This window comes from Nothobranchius furzeri, chromosome 2 (assembly GCF_043380555.1).
Source record: "Nothobranchius furzeri strain GRZ-AD chromosome 2, NfurGRZ-RIMD1, whole genome shotgun sequence".
NCBI lineage: Eukaryota > Metazoa > Chordata > Actinopteri > Cyprinodontiformes > Nothobranchiidae > Nothobranchius > Nothobranchius furzeri.
Window position 1 is genome coordinate 64,564,240 of NC_091742.1, and position 15,017 is coordinate 64,579,256.

General features: G+C 40.8%; 1 protein-coding gene across 6 annotated transcripts in view; it reads left to right on the forward strand.

Annotated features, from left to right (window-relative positions):
• LOC107396538 (inactive dipeptidyl peptidase 10) overlaps positions 1-6,404 on the forward strand; it is a 129,563-nt gene extending 123,159 nt beyond the window's left edge. For 3 of the 6 annotated variants that reach the window (XM_054736749.2, XM_054736752.2, XM_054736750.2), the window contains 2 exons: positions 2,504-2,628; positions 4,794-6,404. In XM_054736749.2, the coding sequence (XP_054592724.2) occupies positions 2,504-2,628; positions 4,794-4,809 (141 nt within the window). In that variant the 3' untranslated portion in view covers positions 4,810-6,404. Of the gene's footprint in view, positions 1-2,503 lie in introns of all 6 variants that reach the window. The other 3 variants (XM_054736751.2, XR_008560689.2, XM_015976300.3) reach the window with 3 other exon arrangements.
• The last annotated feature ends 8,613 nt before the right edge of the window (positions 6,405-15,017 follow it).

The window sequence follows — 15,017 nt, forward strand, 5'->3', positions numbered from 1 at the left end:
CTCCCCTGCTGCTTTGCGTCTCGTGGGAAGGGCCAAGCAGCAGCTTACGCGAGCAAGACGTGCTGCTGCAGTAACGTGCTGCTGACGGCTCCGGTGGAAAGAAGGGGTGATGCTCCACTTGCTGCTTCAGAAATCCCCACAGATGTTGGATTGGGTTCAGATCAGGAGATACCATTCAATCACATTTGCCCTGTTCTTCTGCAGAAATGCAACAGTAGCTTTAGATGTGGTTTTGGATCATTGTCGTGTTGGAAAAGTGCACGACGACCAAGAACATGGAGTGATGGCAGCATCTTCTCCTTCAGTACAGAGCAGTACATTGTTGAGTTCATGATACCATCAATGAAATGCAGCTCCCCAACACCAGCAGCCCACATAAGGACACCGCCACCACCATGCTTCACTGTAAGCACCATGCATTTCTCCTTGAAGTCCTCACCTTTACGACGCCATACAGTTTTGAAACCATTAGTTCCAAAAACTTTTTGTCTCATCACTCCAGAGTAAAGAGTCTCAGTACTGAAGTCTTCATCTCTTTCAGCGTGGGCTCTAGCTAATCCTAGGCGTGCTTTTTTGTGCCTGGGCTTAAGGAGAGGCTTCCTTTGTGGATGATACCCATGCATGCTATTCCTCTGCAGTGTGCGCCGTATGGTGTCATGGGAAACGGCCACTCTAGTTTGGCTTTCTACTGCTTTAGCTAACTGCAGAGAACTTGCCTGGTGATTTTCTTCAACCCTTCTCATCAGAAGATGCTCCTATCCAGATGTTAACCTCTGTGGATGGCCTGGACAGCTCTGTAAGATGGTTGCACTTCCATCTTTCTTAAATATTTGGATCACTTTTGCTACAGTGTTCTGACTGATGTGTAAAGCGTTGCTGATCTTCCTGTAGCCCTCATCTTTGTTGTTTAAAGAAACGATTTCCTTTCTCCGATGTTCTGACATTTCTCCTCCATGAGGAGCCGTTGCTGAGAGCATGAAATGGGAAGGGCTTTTCACCTGTCTGCTGTACACCTCTTAAATGAATCATTAGACTCACCTGTGGCTGAATACCTGTTAATTTGAATTTTGTAGTCTTAAGTGTGGTTTTTCTAAGACTAGATTTGGGATGTACTCATTTTTGCAACATGGGCTTGAATGGATTTTTTAGGAAAATCGCTTTTTTGTGTGTTAAAATGAACAAATCTTCTTTGCAATCATTAGCTGTGTTTCCATGACCAGAATTCCTTGGTGATTCCTGGGATGGGGAAATTGACCAGGAGGTGGGATGTCCCAGTCCTCTCAGTGGTGTCTCCATTCCAAATCAGCCTTTTCAGAACTTTGCACTGACGTCAGCATATTGCGACTGCTTTGGTAGTGAGTGATGTCACTGATCAGTGTCAAAAAGCATCCACAGTAACATTAATAACATTAAAAGCATTTTCTCTGTCCAAGTAAATCATATTTGCATCCATTCAGAGGACCAGAGCAGCTGTGTGATGTAAAATGTGGTGTTCAATGACCAGAAGAAGTCCCATATTTTTACAGCGCTCTGAGACAGCAAAGCCCTGTTAATTAAGTCTGTGGGGGAATTTCTCTATTTTTCCAGTGTCGGGAGTTTAGCAACAGATGTGGGGGAATCCCGCCATGTTTTCCGGTGTCAGGAGTTGGATTTTAAGCGTGATATGTGCTTATTTTCCTTTGCTTCCATCTGCTTCACCAGCAACTCTTCTAATTTCACAAATGCCAGTTATTTTGGACAATGTATGCTGATGTCATTTCCTACTGAGCTAAAACCAGTCAGCATGAGTTACCCAGAGGTTTCGCTCAGCTTCTCCACCAGGCTGTTCGCAGTACCTACCCGTGAGCTGCTACACAGAAGGTTCCTGAGAACGGCCGGCCCGGTCGTCGGGAGGTTCCTGGAAATCTACCCTGAAGTTCCGGTAATGGAAACGCAGCTACTGGCTCACATGTGTGGGAGTATTTTTTACTGTGGTGTCCCATAGTTAATGTTGATTCTGAAAGGAAACCAAAGGTTTTCTGGCAAATGTAGCGGGGTGTACTCATTTATGCTGACCACTGTAGGCCTATAATGAAAGTTACAGGCCTCTCCTTTCTTTTTAAGTCGGAGGACATGCTCAATTGGAGGCTGACCAAAAAATGTTTGCCCCACCGTAGCTTCAGAGGGAAACATTTTTCTCTGCACAGTGAAACTACTTACTTTACTACCCACAGTGAGCGCCAAAGTACAATTAGGTATAACATAGATGAAGAATGTTCCTGTCTTTATTTATGATAAGGTTTTTGCAGGTGATGAGGGGGAAACAAAAACGTCACGCATTCTGAAAAAATGTAACAACAACTAAATAATAATAATTTATAAAACAATATTTCTTACTTAAAATGATATATTTTAAATGTAATACTGGAATAATAGGTAATAATAGCACCCCCTTGCCTTTAAGGCTCAAGGTAAACATGGGTTTTGTGGAGTCAGAGTGACCTTGTTTCTTCTCTTCGAGCAGATCTTCCCAGACGAGGGTCACTTCCTGTCCAGACACAGCCGGATTCAGCTGACTCACTCTCTAATTGGATATTTCAGAGGATGCTTGTTCGACACGTCATTGTTACTCGAGCAGCGGGATGATGAGTGAGATGGAAGAGGGTCATTTATGTGTGTTAACATGTGTTTGTGCCCCTAGTAGACCATGTGTGTGTTTGCATTTTATACCTGGTAGCTGAATCATTTGCTGGACAAAACAAGCTTCTTTGTGAAACCTCAGACTTGTAGATTTTGCTCTCACAGTTTAGCCTGTCCAGTGTCATTCTGCAAATTTCATTTATAATCAGAAACAGATAGGGAATTTAAAGAGTATTAAAAGGTTTCTGATTCCTCCTGGAAAATTGCTATTTGGGATACTCTGAAGTGGGATTTTGTGAATGATCTTCATTTGGAGAGATTGAGTTTAAATATGACCAGACTGATGAGCTAACAGCTAGTCCAAATGCAGCCAAAGTGGATAACGTGGTTGTTTAAGTAACTATAATCTAAAAATACAAACACTGCTTAATAAACCTTTTCTGTCAATTTGAAACCACACATGTTTTTGAAGTTACTTGCAAGAGCAAATATCAGAATTAGCTGCTAGCTGTAGCACGTCTGATGCAACCTAGAGCAGTCCCTGCTGCAAAGTCATACGTTTGCCGTAAAAAAATATCTACGTAATCCAGCTTTCCTAATAACTTATTTTGAGATAGTAATAATCCATTATAAGGGAGTTTCCCAACTGCCTCACAAGTTCCTGAGGTTTCCTAATCTCCTCTCAACTCAAAATTTGGTTATATTTTTAAATCAATGTACGGTAGAGGAAAATAAGAGAACTTTAGGAGGAGTTGGAGATCAATGAAACAAAGTTGTGACTGACTGGAGACAAACAAAAGCCAATCTTGACATTTTGAGACTAAGAGCTGTGATATACTTTAATCTCGCATTGGAGCAGGCAGCGTCTTATTTCACTTTCCTGCAGTTACACGACACTGCATGCAGTACTGGAGTGTTCCACTAGGGGGCGCACTAGAGGACTCAGAATGGATTGAGAGCCAGGTTTGTGGGTACAACCAAATCAAATATGGCATCAAAAAAAAGAGCTCACCAGCTGGTTAATTTTGAGATCACGACAGGAAAAAAAGACAGTAGCGATATCGTAGATGTGTGAAAGACGGAGTCACCACGGTGAGTGTGTGTCGCTCGTTTTGTCACCTCCACCTACTGGTTACTCTTATATTACAGCGTTTAGACGTGGTGCGTTAATTTCGGGGCATGCGTACAAACAAAGCTTCAAATATGTACCGCGTGGCAGCCATTTTAAACACGCGTTTGCGGCGTTAAACAGCAAGTATATCACGGCCCTAACGAGTGAGCAAAACAAGATATAAATAAAACTACATTGCAACAAGAAAAGGTCAGCATTCTATTGCAATCTGCAAGAAATTGTTATATGTACCAATTTAGTGTGATTCCAACGAACATGTTGCGTATTTTCGCTCAGCTGTTTGTCACAACCCAGTGAGACTCAGACTAGCCATTTGCTCTTCAATCCGATCAAACTTAATCTCAGGAGCTGTCTACAGCAAAAACTAGCATCTAAACAAAAATCAGCTGTGTTCACTAATTTAATTTGGTTTCAGTATCACGTTAGTGAATGGATAACTTATTGCAGGATGTGCTGGTGCCAAATACTGACATATTTATTAATAAAATTAGGTGCTCCGCAGAGTTTGTTAATCCTGGTGTTGTGCTTAATAGCTCCAAAAGGGGGCGCTCAACAATTTTAACCCAGAAATAAATCATAGGAAGAAGAAAACAGTAAAACGCACCCTAGCACATTAAATTCTCAAAAGCATTTATAATTTATCAGAAATCCGATGTATATGGATATCATTATGATTTTATTGATGATATGGTGTTTATAAAAATCAATATTGTGGACCAAAGTTCAGTATCGCATCTGGAAACATCAGTAAAGATGTTATTTATAAATTTAACACCTGCAACCGTTTTTTTTATCAGAATACAAATTTTAATTTAGAATATTTTAACATTTTTAAATCAAATGTTTAGGTGAGCTAACCTTTGTTGTTTTGGAGTAAATAAGCCATGTTGCTGTTTGATCCGTCGTAGGTTCAGCTACACATTTAGTGAATGTAAATGGGTTATTTCAACACTTTTCTCTAGAAAATATTTAAAGTATAATATTATTTAAAGGAGGAATATGTAAACTTAGTGTGTATGACTTGTCTTTGCTTGTCATCTAGAATCTTTTGGCGCTGATCTGTGACTGGCAACAGCCATGAAACCAGCGGAACAACAGTAGGAAAGTGACATTTTCTTAAAGGCTGCAGTAACCAGATTTGACCACAGGATGTCGTTCCTCATTCTCACATATTGCACCTTTAAATATTTAATGTTTTAAAATCTCCATAGAACAAATTGTTTGAAAATTCATGTTTTAGTGTTTATCCTCATTTATTTACATGAAAACAAGACTGAAATAGTCATTCTTTATAAACTTAGTGGACTAAAAACAATAAATATGAGTGTTTGGATTGGTAACAAACAACTAAAGTAAAATTTGTTGAAATGTGTTTTCAATTATTTACCTGAGGATAAAACTCTAACGTAAAAGTGACACATATTTGATTTTCTTGGAGTTTTTACCCAAAAGTTGTGTTCATTTAGACAAAAAATTAAAAACCCAGTTAAATTGGGTTGTTTTTTTTATTAATTTGACATTTCAGCAATAAGATTTATATTTATTAATGGTCTTGCTGTTTTGATGTCTTAATCTTTTTGTTTTTATTGGCAAAAGACTGACTTTTGAAACCAATTTGTTGCCTTTAAGTTTGAATTTAAGTTAAAGTTTGGACTAAATGTGGAAACAATCCCAGCTTGTTCTTTATAATACTGCCTTTCTGTACGTTTTTGTGCCTCGAATTGAAAATATTTTTTATAAGCCGATTGTTTCTGTGTCTAAGTTGCTGTAAAAAATATTTAGCTTAATTCATGATCAATTATATTTAGTCTAACGTATTGGCGTGTTTGGAGCTCCGTAGATTTGTTATGCCGAAACTAAATGTTTAGTCTTTGAGGTTAAAGTGTGTTTTTTGTATTGTATATTTAACAGTTTCAGTGTTTGTACAGATTTATTTATGACTTTATAGAAGCACATTTCACACCTTGTTTGTTGTGGATTTTTGTTTTCAGCCGATGACCTAGATTTTCTGTGACGGAGTGAGAATTTATTTTAATACAAGTTTTTACTTAACGTCCCTTTAAGTGTCAAAATGCCAATGGTGTTTTGGTCTGTGCATTCCCAACTGCTTGGACTGGAAAGGCGAAACATTCCCAGGCGATGAAATGGAATCGTAAGTGTCACGGCTCCACAGCAGACGAGTGCACTCCTCTCTGTTATGATGGTTAAAGAGAGCGAGTCCTACAATTACCGTCACAGAAGAGTCATTAATCACAGGATGAGCGTGCTCAGCAGCAGCGTGCACTCAAAGTGTCTGGAGTTTCATTCCAACGCACCAGAACAAAAACACCAGTAAATAAAATGGAACAGAAAAAAAATAAATACACAAGCGCTGCAGTTACAGGAATGGTGGTAAATTTCCCCCATGCATGGCAAGCAGGCGGTTGTCACGGCAACCGCCTCCTCCTGGCCCGGATACGGCCACCCTTCTAAAACGCACTTAGAGATGAAACGTGGCGCGAGCAGCTGCTGATGCAACACCCTCAAAGCCATACACACGCTCATCATGAGGAGGTGTCCTCTGTGATGCAGCTTGAGCTTTCATCTGATTGTTAATTTTAGGTGAAAGAACTTATTATTTCATGTTTTTATTAATAAAGGTTGATGATGGTTACTGTTTTCCTGTTGTTGAATAATCACAATAGTGAAACTTTATTTTTATTTATGTTCCTCTTCACTTCCTGAGTTGAAAATGTCTCTAAAACTAGTTCAAAGCAAGTTCCCGGACAAGCCCCCAATTTGTCATGAACCAGCTCATTTGAAATATTTTATTTAAACCTAAAATGAAATGATCTTATGGTGAGAAAGCCAGTTTGGGAACCAGTAAACATCAAAAATAGTTTTCTAGATGTTTTTTAAAGTGACAATGTGTAGTTTTTACCATTAGTCTCTGGAAATATCCATTAAATTACATAGTAAATGTCCATCAACATTTTGTAGATACCCAGTTATTGAAAAATATTGGCAGTTTCATAACATAACCATAAAAATCTGTTGTAAAATACATGGAGCGGGTCTATCTCTGGGCGACACCATGTTGGATGCCATGTTTCCTTCTACGGAAGTCTGTGAGGACAGAATGCATTTACTGATTTGTAACAAATGATTACAAAACTTTCACCGTTAATAAACATTGTTGCTTCACACATTTACCTCTTCACTCGTTGCCAGTGATGAAAGGGAATCTGGCGTTCTTGTTATTTTGCTGGAGGTTATGCTCCCACTGATTTTTGACCCTAATGGCCATCCGTTGGTAAGGTCGTACTTGAACACAAAAATAATGCTTGCTTGCAGTGATTTAGGTATGAACTGCCCTTTATCTCCAGGGAAACGACACACTGCCACTTTAAAACTGTTAAAAATATAACAAAAATTATTTTAAAATATTCAGATAAATTTTGTAACCCCTGCTGATTTTGGAAGTGTGTCCACACACAAATAAGAACGGTATGAGGCAGAAAATTAACCAAAACATAAAGAAAAATGTTTTTTTTAAATGATCAATTAATTGCATTTTGCATTTTCATTACTGTAATACGTACTTGATCCCTTTACAAAACGTGCTTTATATTACTTGGTGGCAAAACTGTTGGTGATCACTTACTTGCCCTGTAGTTGGCCACACATTGAGAGGAGACTTTGTTCCACTCCTCTTTGCAGATCCTCTCCAAGCCATCAATGGTTCATAGGTGATGTTTGGCATCCCAGTAGCCCAGCGGGTTGTCCAGTATCAGATGGTTGTAGGTTCTGTAACGCCAGAGAATACTGCTGTTGTGTCCTTGGGCAAGAAACTTAACCTGCCTTGTCTGCTGGTGGTGGTCAGAGGGACCGGTGACGCCTGTATTCGGTAGTCTCGCCTTTGTCAGTGCACCCCAGGGCAGCTGTGGCTGCAATGTAGCTAAATATCACCAGCGTGTGAAAGCATGGATGGCTGTGGTGTGAAGCGCCTCGAGGGGTTGTAGAACCCTCAGAAGGCGGTATAAAAATACAGGCCATTTATCATAACTCAACCTTTTAGCCTGCTTCACAGATTTTCTATGAGATTATAATCTGATGACTGACATTTACTAAGCGCTTTCTTGATCCAATCCTGTGTTGCCATGACTGATCGTCGTGGGGTTTTTTTCAATGCTGCACTACCCACCAATGATCCACTTTCAGTGCCCTGGCTGAGGAAAGAATGTTCTCGAACAAGATTTGTTGTTGGATGTCCCCCATCCATCCTCCTTTTGAGGTGGTGCCATTGTCTTGTGCCTTTGGCTGAAAACCACCTTCATGTTTGACAGTGTAGATGATGTTCTTGGAGCCAGAGGCAGCGTTCCTCCCTCTCTAAGCACAGCAAGTTGAGGTGATGTCAAGGGTCTCATCTGATGATGCTTTCACCCAGTCCCCTGAATCATTTTAATGTTTAGTGGCAGACTTCACATGGGACTGTACCATGTGCTTTCTTGATCAGAAGGACCATGTGGACTCAAGGGTTTCAGTCCATCACGATTTTGTATGTTTCCAACTTTCACTATGTTGCCTTCAGATCATTCACAAGTTCCTCCTGAGTAGTTGTGGGCTGGTTCCACATGGTTCTCATTATCATTAAAACTGTGTTGTGAGATGCATGGGGCTCCAGACTGAGGGTGATGGCATTGGCTTACATTTGCAAATAATCACACAAACTGTTGCTACCTTCTTACTCATCTGATTGGCGATGGTCTTCTAGCCCATTCCAGCCTTGTGTAGATCCATCACCTTGTCCTCGACATCCTTGGAAAGCTCTTTCTTCCTCGTCTGTGTGCCGAGTTTGTGGTCTGGATTGACGACAGATGTCTTGTTTACAGGAAGCAAGTTGAGAAAGCTCTGAATGTCAGCTTGTTACTTGTGTAAAATACACCTGAGAGACAGAAATTCATCATGATAAAAGCCTCATATGTATGCACTTGTCCAGTTCTCTGTCCTTTTATACTCAAAATCTGCGAGCGAGTACCGTTTTTCCTAAAGTCACTTACCATATACCGTAATTTCCAGACTATAGAGCGCACCTCAATATAAGCCGCACCAACAAAAAAAAAAAGGTTTTCTACACCGACACACCGCACTCGAATACAAGCCGCGGCGCAGCAGCCACATGCAGGTCTCTGGCACACAGTGCATGTATGGCCATAACATAAGATAATTAGACAGAAAGACGCTACACGGAGGTTTATCGTTGTTGTTTTGATTCAACAAAATGAATTTTAAACACGGGTGAAAGTGCCTGCAAGTTTAGAAAAGAAAACAGCACTGATAGCATTCATATTTCTGGGTGGTTATAAAATAAAAACAGAACTGACACGTTATTACCGGTAATTTGCATGTTTAGAAGAAAAGAACAGCGCTGACACAGCATTAATAAGCCTGGATGATTAGAAAATAAAAACTGCACACAAAACATGCCTGGTTAGTAAATAAAACACACTCGCCTACCAGAAGAAGTCATTCTCTCTCATCTTCCTCTTGCGCACTAAAGCCATTAAAGTCCTCTTCTTCAGTGTCGGAGTTGAACAGCCTCAGAAGAGCTTCGTCACATACCTTTTCTGTGGCGATGTCAGTGTCACTGTCCGTGTTGCTGTCATCATCCCCGGGTGAAGCTGGCTTGAATGAGTTCTTCCCGCTGCCGTCTCCAGCGCCGAACCATGGATTCATTCATGCCAAGCTTACGTGCGGCAGCACTGTTTCCCTCCTTTACTGCCAGATCGATGGCCTTCAACTTAAATGCGGCAACATATGAACTCATACGTGTAGTTACCATGATGAGGGGTTATGGATTTGAAAAAAATTCTCCGTCCTGCCGGCTGCTTGCAAGTGCTAAATTAAAATGAGCACTTTCTTCCATTTCCACTTTTGACTTCCACCTGTTTCACTTTCTGCTAAAGCGCCCCCTGGCAGGTGAAGGAAAATCTTCAGTAAAGCCGCACCTCATTATAAGCCGCGTGGTTCAAAGCGTGGGGAAAAAGTAGCGGCTTATAGTCCGGAAAATACGGCATTTGTTTGTTTCATGTTAAGGTGCAGGTGGAAATTCTTGTGCTGCTAAACAAAATAACCAACCACAGGTCAATGGCTCTCTTCATGTTAACTGCTGCTGAATGAGCCACACATTTAGGAATGAAACGCCTCTTAAAAGTGCTGTGGCACCAAATACCTAACTTGGGCAATGAACTAAGGAAAACAACGACAGAAAGAAAAGAAACATCAAACAAAGAACCAGAAAGACAATAACCAAAACCAGTGCTAACCCTTCCATATGTCAAAGGCATAACAGAAAAAATAATAGCAACAATGAAAAATCACAACATAAACACACCAACAAAACCATACATAACAGTTTTGTTGAAACGTCAGTGAAACGAGGTAACAAACAACTTTTTTGGCTTGTTCAAAAAGAACAGTTAGATGGAACACACAGAGTGAATGTCCAAAAGATGCTCTGGCACCTGTTTTCATATAGGGTCAAACACAAAGGTGAGGCCACACACCCTTGTGGAGGAACACAGTGGTCAGACACAAAGCCTTTCATCCTGACCTTCAGTTTCCTTCAGGTTAAAAATGTAGACTCCAGCTAGCCAACAAGATTATTACTGATGTCAAATTATTCTAAAAGCCTCTGGATCATGTGTGGTTGAATTAGAATAAAGTGCAGAAGAGTAATCAAAGAAGCAGAGCACGGGACCCACCCAGTTCTAAATGTTTATTGGGAAGGTCATGAAGTGTAAGTGTGGCCACACCCCTTCTTGGCCTAAGTAGGGAGCCTAAAGCTTGGTTTATGCTTGACACATTTACTTTCCGCTTGGTGATCACTGATGCGGCTCGCGGATGGAACGCGCTTCACAACTTGCAGCGTTTATATGGAGCTAGGATTGGGACAATATTCAATAGAGCTGAGGAAAATAATCAAATAATCGATGCATCGGGATGCGGACATAAACGATTCTGCATCGTAGAAGAGTACGCCATAATTGATTATAGTGGAATGTAGTTTTTTTTTAATGGCGGCACCAGCACAGCATCCAAATCTGTCAGAGTGAGTGTCCTCCACATTTACCTCCGCCTTAATGTGGTACTGCAGGGCTGAGCGCTTGAGTTGTAACCTGAGACCGAACCAGAACCGAATCAGCCCAACCGGTTCTGTTGGATTTGGGCCGTGAATTATGTTAATTGAGCGGGTTGTCATGCGGCGCGCTCCGCTCGCTCGCACAGCAACTGAGAGAGAGAGAGAGACTGTCTGCTCACACAAGAGAGAGGATCGGAGGACGCTCCTCCAAACCGATGCTCCAATAACGCGTTATCATTTTCATAATTTAATTATTTCTCCTGGAAGCGCTCAGTCAGACCGAGTGTTGTGATGCTGGGAGATCCGGTCTCGGGGGAGGGGGCGGGGTCAATGACGGCGGCTGCAGCGTGATCGTCTGTCTCTTTTATTTAGGAACACGGAGAAGTTAAAAGGAGAGAGAAATAGAAGATAGAAGTTCTTGTTCCACTTAATTCTTTTGTTTCATGATGATAAACTGATGTAAAATTCAGCTAAAGAGAAACTGGGAGGAAGCTTTGGTTCATTTTAGGTTACAGGAGGCATGTTTCATGACACGTAACTTTGGATTCGTAACTTGTAACTTTAGTTTTCTAACTTGTAATTCTCGATTTGTACTTGTATTTCTTGTTTTGTAACAGGAAAATTTCATTTTGTACGTGTATTTTTTATTTTGTAAAATCAAACTTTTATTTTGTACATTTACTACTCATTTTGTAACATCAAACATTTATTCAGAAACATGAACCTTTCGGTTTTTACCCAGCAGACTTCCAAAATAAAAAAAATCAATGTACATGTTTGAAATCAAAACTCTCAAAACACACATTTCATTCTACAGGTACAAACCTCAAATCTACAGTGTTACGGATCTTTTTGTCTCAATTCTAGCGTCAGTGGGAGGAACTTGGGTGGAACCAATGAGAGCACGAGTCTTAGCTACCAGTCACGTTTCTCGAATTCCTGTCCAATCATTGGGAGAGGAGGGTAGGGTTCTGTCAGAGCCAAGGCCGGATTAACCATATGGGCAACTGGGCAATTGCCCAGGGCCCACGAACTCTAAAGTGCCCAGGGCAGCAAGAGCAGGAGCAAAATACTGTCGGGTTTTTCATCCAGGAAAAGGGATCGAATTATGGGGAAGCTGTATATCCTACACATCCAGGGGAGCCGGAAAAAAAGTTTTCTAACTATATTACATAATTTATGGACTCTTTTGAGCAGAGAGCACAGAGAGCGTCTACTCTCTGAGAGTCACGTGACGTCTGGAGCTCTATAGCGCTGATCGTTGGTGTTCAGCGCTCCAGGCTGCTGCTTCCAGCGCACGGTCCATTCTCAAAGTGGCGCAACAAAAAACTATAATTAGCACACGATCGTTCATGTCCGCACTTGTTCTCTACTTTCTGTCTTATTTGTGCCTGAAGCGCTCTGCTACTGCGGAGCTCATCACCTGTGCTGCGGTGATTTCACCTCACTGACGCAGCATCGAAACGCGCTCTCCGCTTTGCGGTCAGGAGATCCCTTTGATCTGCTCAAAAGCAAATGATGAGGTGAAAAAGTAAGAATCCAGGCAGCAGTTTTTCTGGAGAGTTTAGAGGAGATGCAGGAAGATGAGACACACAGGACAGGAAATAGTTAAATAAAAACAAGAAAACTAAGTAAAATGTAGGTAGATTTATCTCCACTACGCGTTTTACCTGTACACACATGTAATAATTATACATCTGATACAATTCAGATCACCTTCAAAACTCAGTCACACACCCAGGGCCGTTTCAAGACATTTTGGGGGCCAAGGCAAAATTACCCCCCCCCCCCCCCCCCCCCCCCATAGCTGGGCTCCCCAGAAGCATCTGTGTAATCCATACCCTCTCCAGGAGTATTAGCTATACAGTGTTTGTAAAAACCTCTCAGACATTACTGACATGTTCTAATATTATCAGATGAAAAACTAAATTATCAGACATGCTCTCATCTGCTTCTTTTCTAAACTTGCAAAAAGTAACAAAACCATTTGAAAGCCACTATTTGTGGACTCTCTGAAAGTTTCCATGGAGTGTGTGACAACTTATTTTTTCATTGATCCTATCGTCTAATCTCACAGCTGAAACAAGCATCCTTAATAATCTGTGCACAGGAAGCTTACCAATGCTGTAGTAAAACAAAAGGTATAATAATTTATTATTAATAAAACCTTGTTGCAGCACAAAAGCAGAAAAATGAGATTTTGCAGTAAATATGCAAAATATTTACATATGAATTGTTTTAGAGCCCGTTTATTGGCAGAATCTGATATTAATTTAGTTCTTACAAAAAAATGGGTCCCAACGTGGTTTGTGTGGCGGTGCCATAGTGTGACATCATAGGCACAGATCCCCTGTCCTCTTGTTTGGAAATGGAAATATGATCACCCTACATTAAACAAACTGTCCACCCAGGCTTTTGCGCTGCACAGAGACGCTTTGCTGCCAATGACTGAACGTCAGTTGAGAGTCAGTCTCATGCAGACTGACCAATGAAGAGAGGGCCTCAAGTTAAGACCCTCTCCTCATTGGTCAGTCCACACGAGGTTACTCTGCGGGTTACGTGATGTCAGGCATTCAAGTATTGAGTATATTTACTGCATATTATAGTAAAATATTCTGAATGTGACCATATTATGGTGATCCTTGGGTCGTGATGATGGGGCCCTTTAATATTGTTGCCCAGGGTACAGCAAAGTCTTAATCTGGCCCTGGTCAGAGCTGTAGAAAGAGAGTTACGACACTCCAATCGACTCCTAGGGACAGAATGGAATGCGGGATTGATAACAGCTTGTGTTTATTTAAAATGCAAAAGCTATAAAAACATATGAAAATTTTAAATATATGTAAATAAATATGTCGAGCTGGCCATGGAAGCTAATCTTCATGTCGCATCTCTGGCAAGTTTATTAAAGATTAAACAATAAAATATTTAAAGTAGCAAACTAATCATTTTTATTCCCTTTTTGTCACATGGAGAGGGAGGGCATCAGATTCAGAGTCTGGCAGGTGAGATTTAAACTAAAACACAGAGTTAGACTGTAGCTGCAGCACCAAACAGAACATTTATCTTTTCTTCTGTCCTCCTGACCTTTTCTAAATCCCCTGTCCAGCGCTGGCAAGACGCTGCTTGGGCTGAACTTTAATTACATCAAAGCAATTACAGAGCCAACATGAAGGCCTCTTCCACTGAGGAGGAAAAGCAGCAGTAGAAACTGCAGAAACGGAGATTTCAAATGTGGACTGGGAAATTACTTTGTCTCTGGTGGTCCTGCAGGCCGTCCTGGAAGAAGAAAATACGCGCTAGTTTAGCAGAAAGGAAAGTTTGCTTGTCAGATTTTAAAAAGCATGTGTGTGTGTGTGTGTGTGTGTGTGTGTGTGTGTGTGTGGGGGGGGGGGGGGGGGGGGTCAAGTGTCAAATTATAGCCTACTTCTGCCTTTTATTTCATAACGGCAAAAACTGGATTTATAAATCCGCTGCATCATCCTCACATTTATGGATTCAGATTATATCGGTGATCATTTGATCGATTACACAGAAGGAAGTTTTGGCAGTAATTAGCTATTTTAGTTTAGATTTGAAAACTTTGATGGTTGTGCAAGAAATAAAATGCATGGGAATGAAAGAACTCGTGTTTCACTCAAACTGCAAGGATGCATCCTTTAGCATTTAAATGATCAGTTGTACCACACTGCCATCTGGTGGTGGACAAACCCCTGTTCAGTCAGAAAACTTTATCTTTAAGTTTCCACTGAATTTATAATCTTTTATATTTTTTCATGAGATGACAGAAAATAATCTTTATTGTTGCCACTATTCAGCATGTTTTGGTTGTTTCCCTGTTCCAACACACCTGCTTTCGATCAGTAGATGAACAGACTTCTGTGTAGCTTTGTAACCTGGTGACTCAACCAATGAATAAGGTCTATTGGAGCAGTGAAACATCTAAAATCATGCTGGACGGTGGCACTCAAGGACCAGGAATATCTACCCATTTTAAAGGTTTAACTAGCCCATTTTATCTTTCCAAGGACATAAATTGAGTTGTTGGTTAAAATGAGTTCATTTGTAGGTATTTGGCGATTTAAACAAGAAAACTTTGTGACACAAGCTGAAAATGTTAAAGACATTAATTCGTAAGCAGATGCG